Genomic DNA, 24,702 nt, shown 5'->3' on the forward strand with positions numbered 1-24,702 from the left:
AATGAAAAATTTCATTACCAATATCAAAAAGTTTACGATGTTTGAATGTTGTGACTTATCATTGTATCCGAGACTTATTATTTTTAAATCTAAAACAAGTGGAGTAATGTTTTGATTTATTAAGTTCATCAATTGTGACCATAAGTCTTGTGATATTTTACATTCCCAAAACAGATGTTCTTGTGTTTCAATATTTTCCTGACAAAAATCACATAAATTTGATTGGGTTAATTTGCATTTATATAAGAAAGTATTTGTCGGTATGATTCTGTTTATGTACTTATATTGGAAGCTTCTTAAAGAAATGTCATTCGTCGAAGCCATATATTTTGTATACACTGACTTCCAGGGTATATCATTAATACTATTCAAATGTAAGTGTTTTATCCATTTTTCCTGTAAGTGTTGGTTCATTTCACCTTTTTGTTGGATAGAGTATAAAAGCTTGTTTGGTTTTGTTTTACTGGACATAATTTTATGTTTAAGTGAGTTTGCTGTGGTATTTTCTGGTGCTTCTAAGTTCATTTTATTTTTTATTTCATGTGGAATACAAGATAATAGTTGAAAATATGTGAGATAATCGTTAGTATTGATATCGTATAAATATTTAATATATTGAAATGAATAAAATTGTTTGGTACGATAGTCAAAAATATGTTGAAGATATTTAATTCCCTTTTCGTACCACTCATTGATGTAAAATGTATTACAATTATTTTTAATTGATTTATTGTTCCATATGATTATTTTACTTGTTGGTGGTTTAGGAGTGTATTGATTTATTTCTGTCCAGGAACTAAGTATATCTAGAAGAAAGGGATTATTGCAGCATATCTTTTTGATGAGTTTTTCATTTAAATTGCATTCGAATACGAGGTCACCCCCGAATTTATTTAATAGAATATTATAGAATTGCTTATATTGACCTTTATAGGTATGATCCAGTATTCTTTTAACCCATGATGATTTTATCGATAAAGTGAGTTTGTATATATCAGGTAAATTCAAACCACCGGTTTCGTATTTTTCTGTAATACAAGTTCTTTTTATTTTTTCAGGCTTATTATTCCATATGAATTTATATATATCTTTGTTAATTTCATCAAGTATAGTTTTTGGTGGGGTTTGCAAAACCGTTAAGGGATATATGATTTTTGGTAAAGCAAATGTTTTTATTACAGTAACATTCCCAAGAAGTGTAAGTTTTCTATGGTTCCAGCTTTTCAAACAGTTTCTAAAGTGTTGTAATTTGGGGAGGAAATTGAGTTCTAATAATTCTTTTTCATTATTAGTGAAGGTTATTCCAAGTGTTTTAGCATTCGTGGAGGTCCAAATAAATTTCTTATCTGGGAAGTATGTTAAACTTGATTTGGCAAGAGTTCCAACTCTAAGTATAATTGATTTGTTCGAATTAAGCTTTAGGCCAGATATTCTACCGAAATTCTCTATTGTGTTTATAAGTGTATAGAAGGATTTTTCTGTACCATTATTTACATAGGTGGCATCGTCAGCAAAAAGTGATTGTTTAATTTCTATATTATTGATGGTGAGGCCGATTATATCATTTTGATTTTGTATTGCGTTTGACAGTATACCAATGCATATAATAAATAAATATGATGAAAGGGGACACCCTTGACGGACTCCTCGTTCAATATTTATTTCCTCTGAAAAGTATCCGTTACTTGTTATAATGCTTTTTATATCATTGTAGAAGAGTTTAACCCAATTTATAAGATCTTGACCAAAATTGAAATGCCTTAGACACGATATCATGAAGTTATGGTCTAAGCTATCAAATGCTTTTTCAAAGTCAGCGAAAAATATGAGACCAGGTGTATTTGTCTTTTTGAAATGAGATATACATTCTGCTACGAGTCTGACATTTTCTCCAATATATCTGTTTTTGATAAAACCTGTTTGGTACGGGCTAATAATGCTCGGTAAAATGTTTTTTATTCTATTCGATATGGCTTTTGTTGCGATTTTATAGTCGACATTTAGCAAACTTATTGGTCTCCAATTAGAAATGAGTTCTGAATCTTTTCCGGGTTTTGGGATGAGAGAGATTATTCCTTGCTTTTGTAGATCCGACAAGTGCCCTATTCTAAATGACTCATTAATAGATTTTAAGTAATAATGTTTTATATTATCCCAAAAGGTTTTATAGAACTCTACTGACAGACCATCAGAACCAGGGCTTTTGTTATTTTTCATTTCGTGTATTGCTTTATGGCATTCGTGTTCGGTTAAAATACCTTCGCAAGATCCAATTTGTTCATTATTCAATTTAGTGTTGGTATAATTCAACATTGACATATCAGTTTCAATATTTTCGTTTTTCTTATATAATTTATTATAATATTTGTGTTGTTCATTAAGTATATCTTTTTGACCAGTAACTAATTTATTATTGACTCTTAGTTTATTCATAGTTTTCATTTCTGCGTTCCTTTTTTCAAGATTAGAAAAATATGCCGTGTTTTTTTTCATTATTTACAATGTGTATGGCTTTTGATCTCAAGATTGAACCGTTAACTCTTTTTAAGATAATTTCATTAAGTTCTGATTTTAAAGCCATTATCTGTTCTGAAATATTGCTATGATCATGTTCTAAGGGTATTTTTTTCTCTAGATTATCAATGTTGGTTATTATTTCTTTTTCTTTTATGTTTGTTTTCTTTTTTAGATTAGATGCAAATGCTATAGTTGTGTTTCTTATGTTGCCTTTAATTATAGCCCACAGGGTGACTGGATTAGCTTCATTATTTATGTTTACAGTGTTTTCAATAGTATCTTTAATCAATTGTTTATATTCTTGATTAAATAATAAGCTATTATTTATTTTAAAGTATCCTGGTCCTCTTTTGTTTTCTTGTGTGTTAAACTTCAAAAGTACTAAGGAATGGTCTGTTTTAAAACTTGCATTGATGTTACAGTCAATAATATAATTTTGCAACATGTCTGAAATTAGAAAATAGTCTAATCTGCAATGAATGCTTGGTTTTGTGCTCGAATGCCATGTAAATTGCTTTTTATCTGGATGTTTCAAACGCCATATATCAATTAAATTAAACGTCGACATAACATCGATTATATATTTACGGCAACGATTATGTTTGTTGATATTTCCGTTTTTCTTATCTAGATTTACATCAATTATTGTGTTAAAATCACCGCCTATGATATATCGTGTGTCTGAGTGTATATGCAGAAATTTTTCTAAAATTTTAAATTTGTTTACGTCGTCCGTGTTAGGGCCATATATATTTATAATGATAAATGTTTTGGAATTGATAGATAGTTCAATTGCTAGAATTCTGCCTAATTAAACTTCGTATTTTATTATGTCGCTAGCTGGAAAATTTGGATAAACAAGGATTCCAACGCCTTCACTGTTTGTGGAAGAACCACTAAAGTAACATAACCCGCCCCATTCTTTTTCCCATTGTTCTTTGTTTTTATTATGAAAATGTGTTTCTTGTAACAAATAAAACATATAATTCTTTTCTTTTAACCACTGGAATATTTGCATTCTTTTAGTTTTGTTTCCTAATCCTCTTACATTTATAGTACATAATGCGCAATGCATGCGGATTTAAATAAAGAAGTTTGGGCTAAATATTTGAATGCTCCTCTATTGTATAATGTGTAAAACATTGTGTATGTGTATAACGATTGGCAGATTTTATTTGCATGTACAAAAGATATAAAATCGTTGATGCGTATGGTCGTGATTGTAAACACATTTCAGAAGCTTGCCAATATGCATGTGAAAAAATTGCAATCAATATAAAAAGGTTTACAACATAATGTATCTAAATATCATGTCATTCATAGCCTATACAAATTAAAAAAACAACAACAATATATATGGACAAAAAACTTGTATGATATTTATATTTTATAGAAATATTTTAACTAATGTTTATAATGAACATAACAATTAATTTAATATATATTCCCACATGCACGTAATGTGCGCGTATAACAAAGAGTATCATATTCTGAACGTGTGAATATTCTGAATATTTTAACTACTGTGTGTTTTAGTTCACCAACATGTTCGTGTCATCTGGCACGCACGCACGCACACGCATGCACAAGCAAACACCCACGCATGCGCAAGCACACGCACACACACACACACGCACGCACGCACGCGCGCACACGAGCTCACTCAGGGACGCACGCACACAAACACACATTCATGAGCATGAATAATATATATATTAATTATTATGTGCACGTGCAGGATTATTTTCTATTTATATGTATCAATAATAAATTATTCAAGCAACGTTATAAGTATAGCTAAACAACAAAATACACAAATTGAGAGGTATAAGCTATTTCACGAGTAATATTAAAATATATAGTTTGAAGTAACTATCTAAGGTCGAATTCGTATACAAAGCACATATAATATTAAAGTGTATAGAAAAGTCATAATATGTGTAGCCAAAATATATTATGTGTTTCTATAAAACACTTGTAAAAATACATGAATTTTGATAAGACGATATATCTAATGATATCAACCCTTGTCAAAAAATAAAACAAGGGATATATGTTGACGCAAAGTGTTTTTAAGATGCATAGCAATGTCTATCCATGCCTTTTAACGAAAACAAAACAAAAAGGCATTGCTGATAGTGATTATCATTTTTAAATGTTTACATTTTTTTTAATTTGTTTGTTATATCATAATAAAATGTCTTTCCTGTTGCGCCTTTGATTCAATATGCTTTTATTCTTATATGAAAAACACCCATGTGCTTATACAGAAGTATGCGTATTCTAAGAAAAATAAAAGATATGCATGTGTATTTAACCAGTATTGTAAACAGTTCATATACTTGAATATTTTAGTGATATGAATATATTTTGTTCATTATACACATTAATGGATTTTGAAATATGTAAAATTGAAGTGTATTCGTATAATATTTAAACAGGAATGGGATGTGTAAAGCTATATATCTTATAATATAATTAAACAATGTACAATATGCGTTTACTGCATGCTATTGACTACCTAACTTGTTTGACAAGCGGATGACCTTGATGAATAATCACGATACGTTCTAAATAGGATCAATAATAGCGCATAATATCAAATAATGTATGGACAGTTTAATCCGATGACCACTGCTACTACACTGTGCACCAGAAAGTTACGTGTTCGGCCAAGGGAGATCTAGCCAACTGTCATAATCGTCGTAGTCCACCCGAATAACCTTGCCCGATTTGTCTCTATATAGGATTTTGCCGTTCGAAAACCACGCTTGATCGACTTCGTCTTTCATCTTATGGCGGACACTCATGAATACCTCATGATTGAGTTTTGTCAGATCGTCAAACAACCATATTCCTGAACCGCGAAGACTTCTCTTATTTCTCATGACACTGTCACGCTTCATTCGTGATTTGAATCTAACGATCACATCTCGTTTTCCACGTACAGTTTTCCATAACCTGTGAGAAATATCAATGTCGTCATATACAACATTGATTTTTCTTTCACTGAGTAGTTTTACCACTTTTTCGGTGGTCTCTTCTGCTTTTTCAGCTCTCGGATTTTCGTCATTTTCCGGCAATCCTCGTATCCGTATATTATTAAGGCGTGTGTATTGCTCAAAATCATTCTGTGAGTACTCTCTTTTGGTTTCGTTTTCAATCACATCTCTCTTCAGTGCGTGTATTTCTTGATCTCTATCTTTGATATGCTTTTCTAATTGTTCTATTTTCTTGGATTGCTTGTCTTTGTCAGACTCTCAGTCAAATTGCTGACATTCGAGTTTTTCAATTCTGAGTATCGCTGACCCGAGAAGGCTTTCCTTCATATCAGTGAACATTTCTTTTATGATTTCTCTTATGTTCATTCCCTCGCTATCTTTATCAATGACTTGCTCAAGCTTCTTTTCTAGTGTGCTTGTCGATTTATCGATTTTTGACACCATGCTATTTAATTTACTAGTGATCTCTTTTAGCTGCTTTTTAATCCCAGCAATCTCTTTCTCGTTTGATTTTTCTAGTTCATACTCGTCGTCTTCCATGACCGCTTCTATATCTGTGTGTTTTGTCTTTTTCTTTTTCTGTTTCTTTTTCTTAGTATCAGGAGATTTATCCTCCGTCACACTGGTTTCTATTTCACTCGGCTCACTTATGCTTTGCTTGCTTGGATTACGCTTTTTGTCTGTATCAGCTTTATCTGCCATTTTTTAATGGAACATTGAAAGAAGCTCTTTAAAAGGTAGTGTATACGTTTTAATGTTCTGCAGTATACTTTGGAATTTGACTAGCGTAGTTGTTCCACGTGTGCAGGTGAAAATATAGTACACTGGACAAGGTCAGCTGTTATATCAGTTATCGATCAATAGAATTTTGTACATGCAAATAAATCAGCAAATAATTCTTTTTACTGCAAACCGTTCATGGTGTCCTGTTTTCTACACAATTTACTTAATAAGTTATCCAAATTTGCACTGCAAAAAAACTTTGTTTATATCCTATTTTACTAAATTTAGTCACAAGTTTGTAAGCGGAAAAAACATTGCGTCCATCTTATAAGGGACATAGCTTGGTATGCTAGTTGGCCATGACTAGTAAATGACCCTTATTGAATTTCATGTCCATCATTTATTTTTTTCTCAGCCAAGACCACACAATAGGGGAGACTAGCGCTTTTTCAAAATAGCAATCTCTAATTTGTATTTGTTTTGGGTTTTAACTAGTATCCCCAACTTCTAGGTTGTGGTCGAAAGTTGGACGTCGGCCTACGTATTATACGACAAAGTACAACGAGAAAAAAAGTAATATCCTTATGCATAGTAGTACAATGATATTTTAAGACTGCGCGGTCAGCTCGACCTAGTAACAGGACAATTTAAACCAATCACTATCTTATCCAAAAAGTATGTCCAATCGTGCCACAGACCACAATCCCGGCTAAAATATGGCTAAAATATGTCCCAGCATGGAGATATAAATGTTAACCAATATTAAAAAAAATACTTTGAAACCCTGCCAACGGCACAACCTTAGCGGTTCGTTGCATGATAATCCGGTTTTTATAATTTCTCAAAAGTTGAGTGTTTTTGTCCTGTTCGTTGAAACATTTATTTTTTATTTATGCTTATTTATTAAATGTATTAACAAGTAGCTGTTTCTTGTTATGAAACGCTCTTAAAATTTTGGATAAGTGCCGAACACACAGGGAGAATTGGTTCACACGCCTGCACTATTTCGTTTATATTGTGAGAGGTAAGATACAGCGAAATATTTAGTAAGTAGAACACTGGCAAACTTGCAGAAACAGCAAACACTCAAATATTGCGTGATAGTATGACCTTCTGCGCAATTCACCTACGCAATGATCTCCCTTGAAGAGCAGAGCAGATCTCTGGCACTACGTACGATAAAAGGTGAATTTCTGTTGTACAAGAACAGTTTTGTGTGGAGCATATTGTTCATCAATTTGGAACTTCCCTTTGGATTCGCACACACGGTAGGTCTGTCTTCTTTCATTGTTTTTTTTTTATTTATTGTCAAGTTCTCTGTTTGTGCATACACGCTATTTAATGATTTTAATAAACACACATTACCACATTACATGTAATTCGACAGACGTGTTTTTGGTGGTATCATTATAGTAGAATTTGACACGTTAACAATTCAAATGTAAGGAATACACCATATCCTGCGATTTTACCAATGTAATATTCGGCCTATATTAATTACTATGAGAAAATAAAAAGCAAGAACAATTGCATATCATTGCTGCGTGTTTTTGGATTTACAATTTAAGCATGACAAACATTCGTTATAGGTTCATCTTTGTTATTTTATAAATGTAGCTAAAAGTGGTATCAAATCTTTTTGGTTGATATTTACTTCTGTAAAAACAAGTTCTAGTTTTGTAATATAACATTAACTTTTAAAACATATTGCCATTTACTGGGACGTAGATAGAAAAGTATTGATGTGCAGGCCCTGTTTACAAGGGGTCGTGAGGGCGTAGCAAAACAATAATTGATGCGAAGGCCCGTTTTGCTAGGGGTTGCAAGGGCGTAGCTAAAACAGAATTGATGCCCAGTCAAGGTTGGCTAGTCGGCCACAAGGGCATAGCAAAACAAAAATTGATGTGCAATAAGTCCAGGTTTGCTTCGGGCACGCAATGGCGTAGCTTGACCATTATCACATGCAGTCCAGGTTGGCTAGGGGGTCATGAGGGCGTAGCTAATTTAAAATTGATGTGCAGGCCCAGTTTGCTAGGGGTTGTAAGAGCGTAGCTAGAGCAGAGTTGATGTGCAGGCCCGGTTTGCTAGTGGGGTGCGAGGAAATAGCTAGACCAGAATTGATGTACAGGCCCAGTTTGCTAGGGGTTGCAAGGACAGCACAATTGATGTGATAATCCGGTTTGCTACGGGTTTTTGCTAAGTGCGTAGCTACCCTGTTATGATGTACAGTTCAGGTTTGCAAGGATGTCTCTGGGGCGTAGCTAGACAATAATTGATTTGCATGCCCGATTTGCTAGGGTGTCGCGGGGGCGTAACAAAACCAGAATTGATGTGCAGGCCCGGTTAATGGTCGCGACCGTGTACCTAAACAATAAGTGATGTGCAGTCCTGGTTTGCTATGTGATTGCAAAGAGGCGTACCTTGACACGAACTGATATGCAGTCCAGGTTCTCAAGGGGCGCGCGAAGGTGTACTTAGACCTGAAGTGATGTGCAGTCCAGGTTTGCAAGAGGGTCGCGAAGTATACTTAGACCAGAAGTGATGTGCAGGCCCGGTTTTCTAGAGATCGCGAGGGCGAAGCTAAACCAGATTTAATGTGTAAGCCCGGTTTGCTAGGGGTCGCGAGGGCGAAGCTAGACAAGAATCAATGTGCAGTACCGGTTTACTAGGCGTCGCCCGGGCGTAGCTTATCAATTATTGATATGCAGGCTCGGCTAATTAGGGGGTCGCAGGGGCATAACCAGACCTTTAATTGGTGTGCAGTCCTGGTTTGCGAGGTGGTCACGGGGGCGTAGCTAGACCAAAATAGATGTACAGCTCACGTTTGCTACGTGGTTGCGGGTGCATAGCTAGACAATAATTGATCTGCAATCCAGGTTTGGTAGGGAGACGCAAGGGCAAACTAGTTCAGAATTGATATGCAGTCCAAGTTTGCTAGGAAGTTGAGAGGGCGTAGCTAGTCCAAAATTGATGAGCAGTATATCTTTGCTAGGGAGTCGTGAGTCCATTGCTTAACACATATTGATGTGCAGTTCAGGTTTACTAAGGATCGCGCGAGCGTAGCTAGTCCCGAATTGATGTGCAGGCCAGGTTATGGGTGCGTAGCTAGGTCAGAATTGATATGCAGGCCAAGTTTCCTAAGGGTTTTAGCTAGACAAGATTTTATGAACAGGCCCGGTTTAATAAGGGTTCGCGAGGACGTATCTAGTCTAGAATTAATTCGCTGGTCTTCTTTGCTATGTGGCATGGCTAGATCAGAATTTATGTGCATTCAGCATTTGCTACGGGGCTTGGAGGCATGCTCCCCCTTTTCGTTCATGCTTTTCGATGAAATATTGAGTTTTATTAGTGAAAAAACAACAGTTATATATTTCACTACAAAATGAGGAGTGAACATATCAACTTTGATAACTACTTTTAAAGACAAGTCGTCAAGTCAAGTCAATATTTTTATTTTGTTGTGTACCATTAAAATCATTTGTAGTTACTCCCCCTTGATCAAAACAAAACACATCACTTTCAATCAGAAAATGTTGGCTGTATTTTGTTGTGTACCATTAAAATCCTTTGTAGTTACTCCCCCTTGATCAAAACAAAACACATCACTTTCAATCAGAAAATGTTGCCAACATTAACAACATTCATAAACTTAGAAAATGTTTTATATCCAATGATTATCCGTGATCGTTTTGCTTACACGTTCGACCTTTCAATAAATGATGGCGTAGTAATTTGGTTATGTATTCATGCCCTGTGTAATATAAAGTGCTTTCGTTATTTTTGGAACATAAACGCACTTATAAAACTTCATTAATTAATATTCAGAATTAGTGTTTGCACTAAAAAACGAACGAATAATAAACAATGAAAAAGAACAACAGATAACCTTTTTTCCGAAAATTTGACAGCTACGTCATCAGCTACAATATTACGTCAGCGGCGTAAATAACACTCTTTTCAAAAAAGGGGATGATTTAGAAAATAAAATAAAAATACTAATAAAACTTCCGAAAACAAGTAAAAAAGGAACAGAAAATTTGTTTATTTCAGTATAAGATCGAATTCAATTTCATTCGTGGTCATAGAGAAACTATATTTCCGCTACTCGTGAAAATACCTCTTTCTATGACACTCGTGAAATAAAATACGATCTTACACTAAAATAAACAAATATCCTCTATTTATTAAGATTGAAATTGTAAAATGTGCATTTACTTAAAGAACATCAATAAGAATGCATATAAAACTTATGTCATTGTTTTCTTCTGATTTGCATCTGCCGGAATAATATGATTACCCATGTATCAGATGTAAGTTTATACCCCTTCTTAAGCATTAAAAACAAACCAGTGACAAGAAGAATGTACATTAATTAAGAACAGCCTGGGCTTATCAGCTGATAGGAATGCAACTTAATAAAGGTTCGTGAATGAGTTTAGATACGTGTTAAAGAATATCTTTAAATATAAACAACTATGGTACTAAGACTGGCTTATAGTTTGACCTGAAGCATATACCTCTTACCCCTTCAGCGTGAAATGCAAATTTGGCCCGGGCCTATAATATCTACGTTTAGCTACTTCAGAGATGTATCATGTACTCCAAGCGTCATCATAAATACGTAGGTTAAACGTTGATTCCACATCCCGTAGTCATGAATGTTTGTTTCAGTGAGATTTAACGAGAAAATTTGACATCAATCAGTAAAAACAGTAAAAACAGAAATAGTCATATTTTCACGAGTGGCTGCGCTGATATGAACCTGCAGTGTTCATGAGATGTTGACATTTCGGAAGTGACTATTGATGTCTTTGTCCTAGCTATGCTTGCACTTACGTATAATATGAACAGCAAACTGGGTCATTTCTTTTAATCAGTGACTGATATTAAAGTGTTATTTTACAGTTTTAAATCAGTGAGATATTAATATGGGAAATGATTTTATAAATATGCATTATCGCAATAAGTCTAAAAATACCTTTTCATATTCATTTTGAAATGAATCAAACATTTCTACGAATTATACATATCTCATAATCGCAACTTACATTTCAGATAAAGATGCCCGCCATTCATTATTCTCTCGTCATAGCGGTGGTAGCCCATTTCAGTAATGCGGATATTACCTCCCTTGAGGAGAAGGTCAACTTGATATCTTCCATGCAGACTTTCGTCCTGCAAGTATGTCCTCAAATATCCCGCCGATTTTTATTATACGCATATAATGATAACTAATGAATTACTTAAACAATGTGTATTAACCTGAAATAATAATGAGACTTAACTTGTTGCAGGACATGATGTTAATTAAAGGCAAGCTTGCCAACACCGATATGAAACTCGACCAACTCTTTGATCGAATCGACAAGCTTCAATCGACAGAACATGTAAGAGGATTTACGGAAGGAGACATAGAGCAAATAAGCGCCAAGGTGAATTTTACTTTCTCTTGATTTTCGACTTGTTTTGTTTGGATATAAAACAATGTTTGGCAAACTAATCCACTTACAATTAAACCTGCATTTATCCTTTTATTCCTCATTCAAACTCATCAACGAAACACTATGTATTATATACCCATCGCAAATCGCACGCAGTACATGTAGCATCATTCGATTGTCCGTATTCCTAGCAAGTGCAATTCTGCCTAAGTGCACTCTGCTGACGTCACGATCATAACAATTATCTTTGCGCAAATGTATTTATGACATCATTAAAAATAGTGCGAATTGTTTCACAGACTTTGATTTCACTCCGTTAAATACTTGAATATCCATATGTATTGAAATAATTAATTGGAGGAGTTTCTATTTTCTTTCTATTATTAGTAAGTTCAAACTGATTTATTTTATATCGATTGTGAAAATAAATATTACAATAATATTAATCACTCTTGTTGACACGATTTAAAGCGAGGGTGTGGTAATGTGCTGTAAAGGGAAACCGGCGTACCCGTAGGAAACCCCTTAGTCCTGCTTGGTGACCACTTACTAACCTCACACGCGCCCAGGCCGAGAATTGAACACGGGTGAGAAAAGAGTGGGCTAACCACTGCGCTAACCGGATAAAGTTTACAACTTATAATTATTTCTGTTATTAGGTGGTTCAACAGGTCTCCGAGCGCGTAAATCTACAACAGATTGGGAACACTTTATCCGGGGTTTCTAAAGAAACAGCTGCTAAACTTGAAGTTCTCGAAAACAAAGTTAATGAAAATTACAACGCCGTTAATGGATTGGGAGCAGATATGACAACTGTGTCACACACTTTAACCAGAGTAAAACGTGGTTTTGCAAAAGAAAAACTTTCGTTGGTAAACGAAGTAAGTGAGCTTAAAGAGACTACTACCAATGTAAAGAAAGCCATCGACGATATTTTTGTAGATTTCAATAATACCATGGATATCATGGAACATAAACACACTGAGATAACAACAAAACTAAAAACCGATATTGAAACAATGGTGACTCAAGCCTCTGTAAACATCGCAGAGATTGTAAAGAACGAATCACTGAAGGCAACACGTTTGATACAAGACACGTTAAACTACTTTGGCAACAACATGGAAAAGCTGTCAAGTTCGATTGCATTTGTCGTGGTAAATATTTCGTCGGAATTAGATAATAGAGAGAGTGAAGTAATTAACAGGCTTGACAATATTTCATCAGAATGTGTTAAATTAACCGGTCATCTTAACAACCATGATGAGAAGATGATGTTTATACACATATTTGATGGCATCGGTATAAAGGATTTTCAAGTACCCGGCGCCAGGGCAAGGCTTGCCAATGCCACAAAGTACGACACAAACGGTGTTCAGGGTCGACTGGAGGTAAACGTGAATGGAGAGTGGGGAACAGTATGTGATTCGAACTTTAATACTAAAGATAACTCAGCTGCTGACACAGAGGAAGAGACAGTCGCGTGTAGAACTCTGAACGCGGGGTTCGCCAAAGGGCTGGCCCTGCCCTTTACTCCCTTTGGTCAGAGTATTGGACGAGTTGTTTTCAAAAAAAACTGTGCTGGCGATGAACATTCAATTTTTGAGTGTTCGGATGAAGGCGATCCAATCACTTGTGGGCGTGAAAGGGATGTACACTTGCGTTGTTTTAAATGAAGTCTCGGACAGAAAACTTGACGTTTGTTACTGGAGTAAGGACTGTGATTTTGGAAAGTGATTATTTGTTCGAGTTTAGAGACCAAGGAGACACGAAGTTGAGGAAGTGACTTTGTGTGATGTTTTTTAATTCATGTTTAAATAAATCTTAATGAAATTATACTTGGTTTAAGAAAACAACGGAATACCCAAATCATTATACGTTCATGTGACCCAGATGAGAATGAAACAAGTTTAAAATTATATAATAGTATAGACATATTTCATTCAATATACGGATTGGATTGCTGTTATTCATATATATACTTGATACATTAACACGGATTAAAACGAACGCATACCTTATGATGTTTTTATTTTACTCTGGCTGTTTCAGGTGCAGAACAGTTATAGCGGAATTTGTAATATATATATATATATATATATATCTTCACATTAACTTCACTTCGGCCCACTAATAGGCGTCAAACTATTGGCCGAACATTTCATGAAATCTTTAATTTTGGCGACGAATGTGTCATGTGGTTAACGCTATGTTTCACAAATTGCTGTTTTATACAAAATGGGGTGAAATTCGTTACGGATATGTTAAAAAGCTATCTAAAATGCCACGACGTAATAAACGTTCATAAAATCGTTGCATTTTATGATATTTACACCTCAACTTCCATTTCTTAAATGAACTGCCTTTCGGCAATTGCGTTCATCAATCGATGAACGCAACATCTTCGGATATGTTCGGATCGTAATTCATTGCATTACAATATACATGAAAGCTATTGATCTTGTTATTGGTTGTATTGTGTCTGCAGGTCCCGTCAAATATAGATCAACATTTTTAAAAGTGTTACTTTATTATATTTTAAATACATTGGTACCAGAAGTGTTTCAATATTACGTTTTAAAGTGATTTCAAGTGGTTGATCTTTTCCCGCGTTATTGTGAGATCATTTGAAAAAAATGTTTCCGGTTATAGTCGGGTCGTTCTATTTACAGAATGAGTAAGAACGGTTACTGAATGGTTTTCTTAAATGAAATGAAGTACTCTTTTTAACAATTCTTGAATGAAATAATGAACTATTGGTGTAAATATAGGGAATGAATTGCGGGGTTGATGTCATTATCGGGGTATGAACGCAATTGGGTAGGTCAATGTGTGTGGTGTCCGAAAGACTCCACGCGTACTTACCCCGATAATGACATCAACCCCGCAATTCATTCCTTAATTAAACAGGAACGATTGTAAGAGTTTAGTTAACCACAAAACATATTAACATTTAGCAATTCATGAAGCTACAAGCCTGTCTGATTTACATTACTGCATGTTTTCTCTAGTGCATGCTGTGATTATATCAAATAATATATATTGCATCAATGAGTTGTCGTTTGTTTCTTATTTTGCGTTGTATTAAGAATTTGATACCGTAATCTAATACTTAATATAAAATACATCTGTTATGACCTACAGTGGAAATCTAATCTATTGGCATAGATTCTATATATGGTATTATAAATGTATTGTTTTAAAAGAATATGTTAACAGAGGCCGGCAATGTCTGTGCAAGTAATCCGAATATGTCGTCCGCATCGTCTTCCGCATCCACATTTTAAACGGAATCAATACCCTATCCGCGAAAAGAATGCAGCGATCGTGTCTGATGTAGAAACAATATCTGGAAATGACAGTCGTTTTATTTCAAACATTCCATTTGTTTTAACGTGTAAATATCAAAACGTCTGAAATGCAGTCATGTAAATTAATACGATTTATTAAACCGTTCCATTTCCATGTAGAAAAAAGAAAAACCTTGTTCATCTAAGAAAGTCGTCTTTTAGGATGGTTGGTGAAATGTCTGTTAGGCCGTTACATTGTACCTATAAGTAAAAATTAGAATAAACTGATAAAACGGTTCGTTAATTGTCTTTAAGGCAGTATTCATGGTACCTATAAGTAATATTGGAATGAACTTATGAGATGGTTTAGATAGAAAATAGGTCGTTATTTTTCAATTCTGAAGCCAAGATGTAAAGAATTAAAAACTGTTTTGTTTCATGTATGAGTAATGTCACAATCTTGCAATATCAAAGAAACTATATGATAGATCAATGAGGCTAAACTTTAAGTGAAAGACATGAATGTTGACAAACAAATCATTAAAGCTCTGCTAAAATTACTCATACATATTGCCTTTTGCCGGTAAAGTAATTCACAATTAAATGAATTTAGTAATATAAGTACATCAAAGGCATACACCTCAAAAAGCTTTCACAGTTAATATGTTTTATAATTGAACCATCATGTACATCGTAAACATATTTTGGAAAAACGTGATATGACATCACTTTTATGTACATGTTAATATAGTAATCAGATTTGTAATATTACATATGAAAAACTATGTATTAACTAAATTTTTAAAATCCCACTTTATAACAGTCTAATTTGTTATTAAAGATAATCATAGTAGTTTATTGACTCAAACACACGTTCGAAATTCAAACAGTCAATTGCAACTACTGGTGGCAAGATACACAAAATTGTTTCTAGGTAACGCAATTCGAATTATGAGTAAACTAAGTTGTCATAAAATGTCCTTAAACATCATTCTATATATTCATTAGCCAGTATAGGGACATCGATCGTATAGACATCAAACGAACGTGTGTGTGTGTGTGTTTGAGTGCGTGTGCGTGCGTGTGTGTGTGTATACATACGCGCTTGTGTTTGTGGTATGTGTTTGTTTTATGCGTGCGCTTGGGTGTGCGAATGTTAAAGTATGTGTGTGCGCGTGAGCATTATTGCTTTTATATACATATGTATCTTATCAAAATGCATAGTATTTTTGTATGGGTTAAGAATTTAAAACAGTGTGCTGATATAAACCCTAATTGAAAATAAACAAAAAAGGTATTAGCTTGCCGTTTGTAAGAATTTAGGATGGAATGGTTTCAGCGAAACATAAAACAAAACGAGTATGCAAGTTTACGAGAGTATAAAAATCAAAAGAGCATAAACAATTATATGATATCAACCGAAATATAATGCATATTATAATAATAACTGAATTAAAATCGCAATTAATTAACACGAGCCGGTTTTTGAAATATATTTGGCCACTCAAAACCAAAAACAAGACAAACCTGTACCGAATGTATTTTGATTTAACTGTAATTGTCTGATCCATCATTACAGGACTCTATTTCGACATTGTTCGTCTGTTGTAATTTTATTACAACAAGGAGTATAACTCAACAAAGCTTAAGTCAGTGTTTACGAGTCTCGTTTTACACATTTTGACTCTGGTAACATATGTTCTACGCTTTATATGCATGTATTGTATTTAAAACATAGACGAACAAATGTTTACCTGGTACATCCAGGATTTAACCGCACCTCCATAATGTCAATATTCCAACCATAATTGAGGTCGGCAGATTGACGCCCTTAATAGGAACACTTCGGCCAGTATCCAGCCAGAATTGAATATCGCGAAGCTAGCCGAGATGGTCAAGTTGTTACGATTGTAACGCACCGTGATAAAGCCATTTAAATTGGTTAAAGCGTCCGCCTACGGAGTCGGAGGGTTAGATCCCTGGCCGCGTTATACCGTTTGAGGTTAACAGTTGGTACAAATAGCTCCCTTGCCTGGCGCTTGGCATTTAAAGGGTAATGCTTGGAAATGTGGTGTACCCAGAACTGGTATAACCCTGGAAAGTTGTTCCCGTATATCGGTGTTTTACACCGAGCACGTAAAAGAACCAAGGGGTCTCTTCGAAAAGGAGCTAGGGTATCGGACCCGGACTTCCTTGTTTTCCACCACTGTCTCTTCCGCTAACTGTCCCTTCAGCGAAAACAGAGGACCCCGTTGGAAATAAGTGCTTGCACGGTCACGGGTTATCCTTGACCGCAAGGTCTAAGGAAAATAAAACTTGCATACATTCTGACTGACATCACTGACACCAGAGCAGCTGCAAGAAAAAAGACCCTGTGAATTCAAAAGATGTTGCGAATGGAAATAATTGTTGCTGTTGCCTCTCCCGGTAAATCACCTTGTAAAAGAACCAGTATAAATGAAAAACAACCACGATGAGAACTTGTCTGTTGTGTTTGATATCAGTCAAACGAATGGTTTCAGCTAATGCGCCAGTCAATTATAACCACGACCAAACCTGAGGTCCGGAAATAGGCGGAGAAATAGGCCTTGTTTTCCGTCAGGTGGCCCCGCAATGTGGTGTTTTTGTCTTCGCGCCAAAAATAGCGGAGAATGGCCTTACCTAGGTCCCTGGGAAGCGGGGGCATTTATCGGGGATTTGACCAGCTGGACCGAAAGTCAAATTCCCCGCAATATCCGGACCTGGGGGGGGGGGGGGGCGTGGTTACAATTGACTGGTGCATTAAATTTTTCTTATAATAATAAATCCTTGCTTATGATGGGTGGAATAACTTAAAGATGAAATGACTTAAATATCTATATATTGAGGATTAATTATATTGATGATGGATGAACAACCATTATGATTGTTAGAACACATTCATAATAACTAAAATGTTTATTATGGTCTATAATATCTTAATGAGCGTGGAATACCGTTATATTGGATAGAGACCTTTCTATTGCGTAAAGAATTTTGCATAGAAATGAACTTACCAGAAAATAGGCCGGAAAAAAAGCATTTTGAGATAATTCACGTATCTAAGGTTATTTGATTTCGGATTTACTTCGGCTCAAACACTTCATATGATAAAAATGTTGATCATGATATAAGCCTTATACATTACTTCGAATATACCTTTGTTTAAACATTTTTAATACAAACATTGTTTTAAAACAAAGATTAACAATAGTTCATGCTGTTTGAAAAGTACTGTACTACTATAATGTGTCCTAATATAGAGCATAAAAGAGTCTCAAAACATGACTTTGGAATAAATTTCGGCTTAAACACTTTAAAAGACATCATTTTAATCATTAAAAAATTTAAACTTTTTTTAAACGGAGTATCCTCAAATCAAACACTTAACAAGAGAAAAAATATAAGCATAAAACGAGTATTAAAAACATATTTTCTAAAATTCTGATAGATCCATGCTCAAACACTAAAAAGCATTTTCATCATGATCTGACTTCTGTTCAAACATTTTTAATGCACGTTTTAGGACATACATATGTTCAAACATTGATAAAGCACGTCTAAGGACAGACCACTGTTTAAACATTGTGAATGAACGTCTTAGGACATACGTATGTTCAAACATTGTGAATATACGTCTTTGGACAGACCATTGTTGATACATTGTGAATGCACGTCTTAAGACAGACCACTATTCAAACATTGTGAATGCATGTCTTAAGACAGACCACTATTCAAACATTGTGAATGCACGTCTTAAGACAGACCACTGTTCAAACATTGTGAATGCACGTCTTAAGACAGACCACTGTTCAAACATTGTGAATGCACGTCTTAGGTCAGACCACTGTTCAAACATTGTGAATACACGTCTTAAGACGGACCAGTGTTCAAAGATTTTGAATGCACATCTTAAGACCTACTTTTAATATTGCTAATGCACGTCTTACGACAGACCTCTGTTTTAGCATTGTTAAAACACCTCTTAGGACAGACCACTGTACAAACATTGTGAATGCACATCTGAGGACAGACTTCCGTTCAAGCATTGTTAAAGCACGTCCTAGGACACACCAATGTTTAAACATTGGTATTGCACATCGCAGTACATAAGACTGTTCAAGCATTGTCAATGCACGTCTTAGGACAGACCATTGTACGAACATTGTGAATGCAAATCTCAGGGCAGACATTTGTTCAAATATTGTAAATGCACGTGAAGGGACAGACTACTGTTCAAACATTGTAAATACTCTTAGGACATACCTCTGTTCAAGCACTGTAAATGCACGTCTTAGGACAGACCAATGTTTAAACATTAAAGACCTCATTTTTGCGTATCATTGTGTCAACAATAGTGAATGATATTATTCTATAAACATATGTTTCGCTATCATTTATGCTAGAATGAATACAAATAAGTGTTGTTTACGAGTGTTTTTGTTTTAATTGATGTGGTAGGCGATATTATGTAGTTGGAATTTATGTTGAGGGTGAAGTTGTGGTCATTTGTCTCCCGAGTTAATGTACAATCAACTAATAATGCATGCTGACTTATTCATTTTTTGTGTACTTTTGGCCTCAAAGAACTTATTTTGAACATTTTTCACTGATGAATCAACTTTTATACCACAATTTTTATCTCACCTTTCATATTATAAAAGTTCAGGCGGCTGGCCTGCGGTGAATTCTAATAATGACCACCTTTTAAACTTTATTTCTGATTAGAATATAATTGAAATTTGAGTGAACTTTTGTACTTTTGAATCCTTCAATAATTCTTTTCAACTATTCATTTATGTGTCTATTTTGCCTCAAAGAACTTATTTGGAACATTTTGCACTGATGAATAAATTATTATACAACTATTCTATCGCACCGTTCAAACAGTGTATGTGGCAGGCCTCCGGTAAAATCCAATAGTGACAACCCTTTCAACTTTATTTTTAATAAGAATATTATTCTAATTTAAGTACACTTTTGTACTTTTGAGTCCTTCAATAATTGTTTTTCAACAGTTCATTTATGTGACCATTTTGCCTAAAAGAACTTATTTTGAACAGTTGGCCCTGTATTTCTAACTGGACTATAATTGTAATATAAGTTTAAGATTCCACTTGGAATCTTTCAATCTGTGTTTTTTTTCAACTATTCGCTGTTTTTGTTATTCAGCTTCAGGTAAGAATTTTGTACAGCTTTTGTTATCATTTTAGTTGTATTTTTTTATCGTTCATAGCAGAAATTAACGATCTATGTCACGACTTATGACACTAATAATAACTAATAGCTAATATATAAATTTGTGGAGTTACTGTCAACTAAATATGAGACCATTCTAAATAGTTTATCCAATTTCTTGTTTAAACGTTTATTTAAACGACTTGATTTGATAAATAGTGTTACTTAATAACGCAAAACCTCAGTCCTGTCAATTGTACTTGTTAACATATCGCTCTCAGCATATATTTTGTAAGCTTGATATCATTGACTTGAATGTTTAAGTAAACTTTGTACATGCATTCATTATCGTGTTTTTTTATTTGTAGTTTTATTGACGTTATGCTTAAACGTTCTATTGGTTGATCGATATGCTGTATATGCATAAGATAATAAACATTCTGTTCTGTTCTGTTCTAAATACATATAGAGTATCTCACATAAGTGTTCATCTAAATGAAGAATTCATTAACTGAATTTTGTAAAATTGATAAAAGCACAGCCTTGGCGAGTTTTTATGCAATTTAAGTAATGTGTTTGATACATTTCGAATTGATTGACCGCGAATAATGAGAGATTCTATTCATATCTTACGAAAATAGTGTCAATTTAAGCGCTAATTATATAAAATGGCGTTGTATAACTCGGCAGATTAACCACCTGATTAATAATGACGATACGTCACAATTAAAAATTCGATAGTAAATACACTTGTGAGATATTAAAATAAAAATGATTACGTTATTTCATGATGAAGACGTCATTTATTGTATAAATACTTCATGTTGGTGATTGTTTCAGCACATAAACGACTCGCACGTATCTATTTGTACGAGTTTTTACGGTTTCTTATGTCTGTAAGAGGAGACTTTTGAAGAAAAATTAACATTATGATTATACAGTGTGTGTATACCACGTGATAAATTACGTCATATATGCTACGTCAGAAGGCAATATTTTGCTTAAAATGAAGACTTAAATCAAAGCGATCTTTCCTCTAAGTACACCATTTTGAATGAATGATAGGGCAGTCTAAGCCGCTTAAAGAGTCACATCTTCGTTTTATTACCGGAGTTTGATCAGCTGATTAGTTTCATCAAACACTTCGACAAACCTGTTTCCCTAATAATGTTTTGACAGTGCTCCGTCGGATGGCCGTATTGCAAAAAGGTTTGTCGAACTGTTTTAAGAAACTAAATCTCAATCAAACTCTAGTAAATGACCAAAGGCGGGGCTCTGTAAGAGGCGTAGACTGCGTTATGTTTCATTTAAAAACGTGAAGAAATAGGAAAGTTATCTTTGTTTTAAGTCTTAATTCAAGACAAAATATTGCCTACCGACATACAAACAAACAAACAAACAGTTTATTTGCTAGAAGGCCACCAGCCCATGCAAACATCACACAATACATACATGAAAACTACTTGTGCAAATTAGTGAGCATGGATAAAATAATAGTATATATCAAAACATAGAAAAACTACATTTTGATACAATGACATTGATAACTTATATATACAATACGATGTACTAACAGTTAAAACTTATAACAAGTATGTAATGTTTATTCCTGGACAAGTAAATTTCTCTTTTCAAAAGCTGACAGAGTATAAATAGTGAGCAGTGATTTTCACAATATTTTCAATATAACAAGACATCAATATATTAAACTTAATTATATTTGGGTTCTCATAATATATTCTTTCTATATATTATTGTCTAATAGTATCATATAAAGGACACACCAAAAGAAAATGATATTCTGTTTCTACAACATCTTTACAATGAGGACAAAACCTTAACTGTCTTTCAACATTCGTATAACGGCCACGTTCAATTGCTAGCGTATGAGCTGAAGCTCGAAAGCGAGCATATACGTTCCGAAATTCCTAACACAAAGAAAATTTACATACGCTTCAGTCTCAAAATTGGTTTTAAAGCCGATATATGCTTGCAATTTGGCACTATTTATACAACTGCTACGCCATGACTGGACATATTGATCTTTAAGTCGTTGTAAGTATGTTGCCATAAAGCATTTTTATTGGTAATACACTGGGCTTCCCAAACATAACCAAAGCCATTTGAAAATAAGTGTTTTCTTAAGTGGGTTACCCAATTCACATAAGCAACAGTATCCAAAGATTTCAACATCGCATAACATTTGGACACATATCTATGTTTTGGCATACTTACAGATTTTAACCAATAGCATATAACCCGCTTACAAGAAAAAATATACTACAAGAATCGACCACAGGCTCCTAAAATTGAAGCATTACATGTAAATAGAGGTACAGAAAGAAATCTTTTACAGGCATAATTGTGCACTCTTTCGACACCTTCATGTCTATGTAAGCCCCAAATTTCGGACCCGTACAGTAATATAGGTACAACTTTTGCGTCAAACATTTTGAAATAACTATGTTTTTGTAAAGGCATTAAATCATACGGGGAATTTAATAATGATACAAGAACCCGTTTGCCTTTAATAGCCATGCTGTCGGCTATTTTATTCAGTGACAGAATAGAAGTAAAATGGACCCAAACATAGTTAAAACCGTTTACACATTCAATTTTTTCATTGTTATAATACCAATGTTCGTATCTAGAAAGACAACAGCCATTTTTAAAAACAACAATCTTTGTTTTGTTAACATTAACAGTCAGTTTCCAATTTTCACTATATTTATACAATAGGTTAAGTTGCGATTGTAGACCTACAATAGTATCCGGTCGACATATCATTCATGACTCAATTTATCACGTGGTATACACACACTGTTATATGCACTGAAAGAAACAGCATTTTCGTTGTCTTCAAAAATGAATTCAGTGTAACACTATTACCGCACCTGTCCCTTTCAAAGAGTAGTCCACCGCACCTAACATTAATGACACTTCTATAAATAAATAGAGGATATTTGTTTATTTTAGTGTACGATCGAATTTTATATCACGAGTGCCATAGAAACATATTTTCTCGAGTGCCAACATTTTATGGTTGAGTGTTCTGGTTTGATCAAGGCTAAAACAAATCAATGCATTTTAAAAGTAGTTCTGAAAGTTGATATTTTCACTCCTTATTTTGAAGTAAAAATATCAATTTGAAAATTAACTGTTGTTGTTTTCCCTTATAAACCGTGCTCACTGAAAATCAAAAATAAGACAACCTGAATTGAATTACAATATTATACATATATGTATATTGATATAACTATAATTATATTATAACGAAGAATGAAGAATGTAACTCATTACAGAACTCGTTTTGGACTTTGTCTGTTTTGATATGATTCCAACAAGGGGTATAACTCAACACTGCTTAAGTCAGTGTTTACGAGTCTTGTTTTACACATTTTACCTCTGGTAACATACGTTCCAAGTCTTATATGCATTTATTGTATTTAAAACGCAGACGAGCGAATGTTTACCTGGTGCAACCAGGATTTAACCGCGCCTCCATAATGTCAATATTCCAACGATAACTGAGGTCGGCAGATTGACGCCCTCAATCGGAACAACTCGGCCAGTATCAAACAGGAATTGAATATCGCGAAGCGTGCCGGAGATAGTCAAGTTGTAACGATTTTGACGCACATAGATGTAGCCATTTAAAGCGGTTAAGGCGTCCGCCTACGGAGCGGGAGGTCGTGGGTTCGATCCCTGGCCGCGTCATACCGAAAAAGGTTAACAATTGGTAGAGTTAGCTCCCTTGCCTGGCGCTTTGCATTTAAAGGGTAGTGCTTGGAAAGGTGGTGTACTCAGTACTGGTTTAACCCAGGAAAGTTTAACCCGTACATCGATGTTATACACCGAGCACATAAAAGAACCAAGGGGTTTCTTCGAAAAAGAGCTAGGATACCGGACCCGAACTTCATTGTATCCCAACACTGTCGATTCCGCTAGCTGTCCCTTCAGCGAAAACAAATGACCCCGTTGGAAATAAATGCTCGCACTTTCACGGGTTATCATTGACCGCATGGTCTTAAGAAAAAAGAAATACATACATACATTTTGTCTGACATCACTTCAAGAAAAAAGACCCTGTTAATTCACAATAGGTTGCGAATGGGAATAATTGTTGTCGTTGCCTCTTACGGTAAATCACCTTGAAAGGACCATTATAAATGAAAAACTGCCGCGCTGAGAACGCTCAAACTTGTCTGTTGTGTTTGATACCAGTCAAGCGAAGGGTTTAGCTAATGCGCCAGTCACTTGTAACTACGCCCAACCCCAAGGTCCGGGGATATACCGGGAAAGGGGGGTGGGGTGATAGGCCATGATATTTCACCTTCAGGTGGCCCCGCAATGCCGGGTGAATGTGTTTTTTTTTGTCTTCGCACCAAAAAATAGCGGAGAATGGTCTCACCTTGGGAGTAGAGGCATTTGTCGAGGATTTTACCAGCCGCTCGTTCCCGCAGGACGGGGTTTTACACGGGCTTGGCTGGATCGAAAGTCAAAGTCCCCGCTATTCCCCGGACCTGGCGGGGG

The 24,702-nt window shown here is 34.8% G+C and overlaps 1 protein-coding gene across 2 annotated transcripts; it reads left to right on the forward strand.

Moving 5' to 3' along the window:
• The first annotated feature begins 7,354 nt into the window (after nucleotides 1-7,354).
• LOC128222532 (uncharacterized) lies at nucleotides 7,355-13,519 on the forward strand. Of its 2 annotated transcripts, none has more exons than XM_052931581.1 (4): nucleotides 7,355-7,514; nucleotides 11,298-11,423; nucleotides 11,537-11,674; nucleotides 12,343-13,519. In XM_052931581.1, the coding sequence occupies exons 2-4, from the start codon at nucleotides 11,304-11,306 to the stop codon at nucleotides 13,357-13,359; spliced, it is 1,275 nt and encodes a 424-aa protein (XP_052787541.1). In that variant the 5' UTR covers nucleotides 7,355-7,514; nucleotides 11,298-11,303; the 3' UTR covers nucleotides 13,360-13,519. The 2 variants fall into 2 exon arrangements, with proteins under 2 accessions (XP_052787541.1, XP_052787540.1); XM_052931580.1 differs by having other exon boundaries at nucleotides 7,355-7,510.
• The last annotated feature ends 11,183 nt before the right edge of the window (nucleotides 13,520-24,702 follow it).

This window comes from Mya arenaria, chromosome 16 (assembly GCF_026914265.1).
Source record: "Mya arenaria isolate MELC-2E11 chromosome 16, ASM2691426v1".
In the NCBI taxonomy this organism is placed as follows: domain Eukaryota; kingdom Metazoa; phylum Mollusca; class Bivalvia; order Myida; family Myidae; genus Mya; species Mya arenaria.

Excerpts from the sequence above, each read along its gene's own strand:
- LOC128222532 (XM_052931580.1), top strand. The coding sequence starts at position 7,376 with ATGATCTCCCTTGAAGAGCAGAGCAGATCTCTGGCACTACGTACGATA. Across the intron at positions 7,511-11,297 it reads CCTTTGGATTCGCACACACG|ATAAAGATGCCCGCCATTCA; the intron begins GTAGGTCTGTCT and ends CTTACATTTCAG. Across the intron at positions 11,675-12,342 it reads TAGAGCAAATAAGCGCCAAG|GTGGTTCAACAGGTCTCCGA; the intron begins GTGAATTTTACT and ends TTCTGTTATTAG.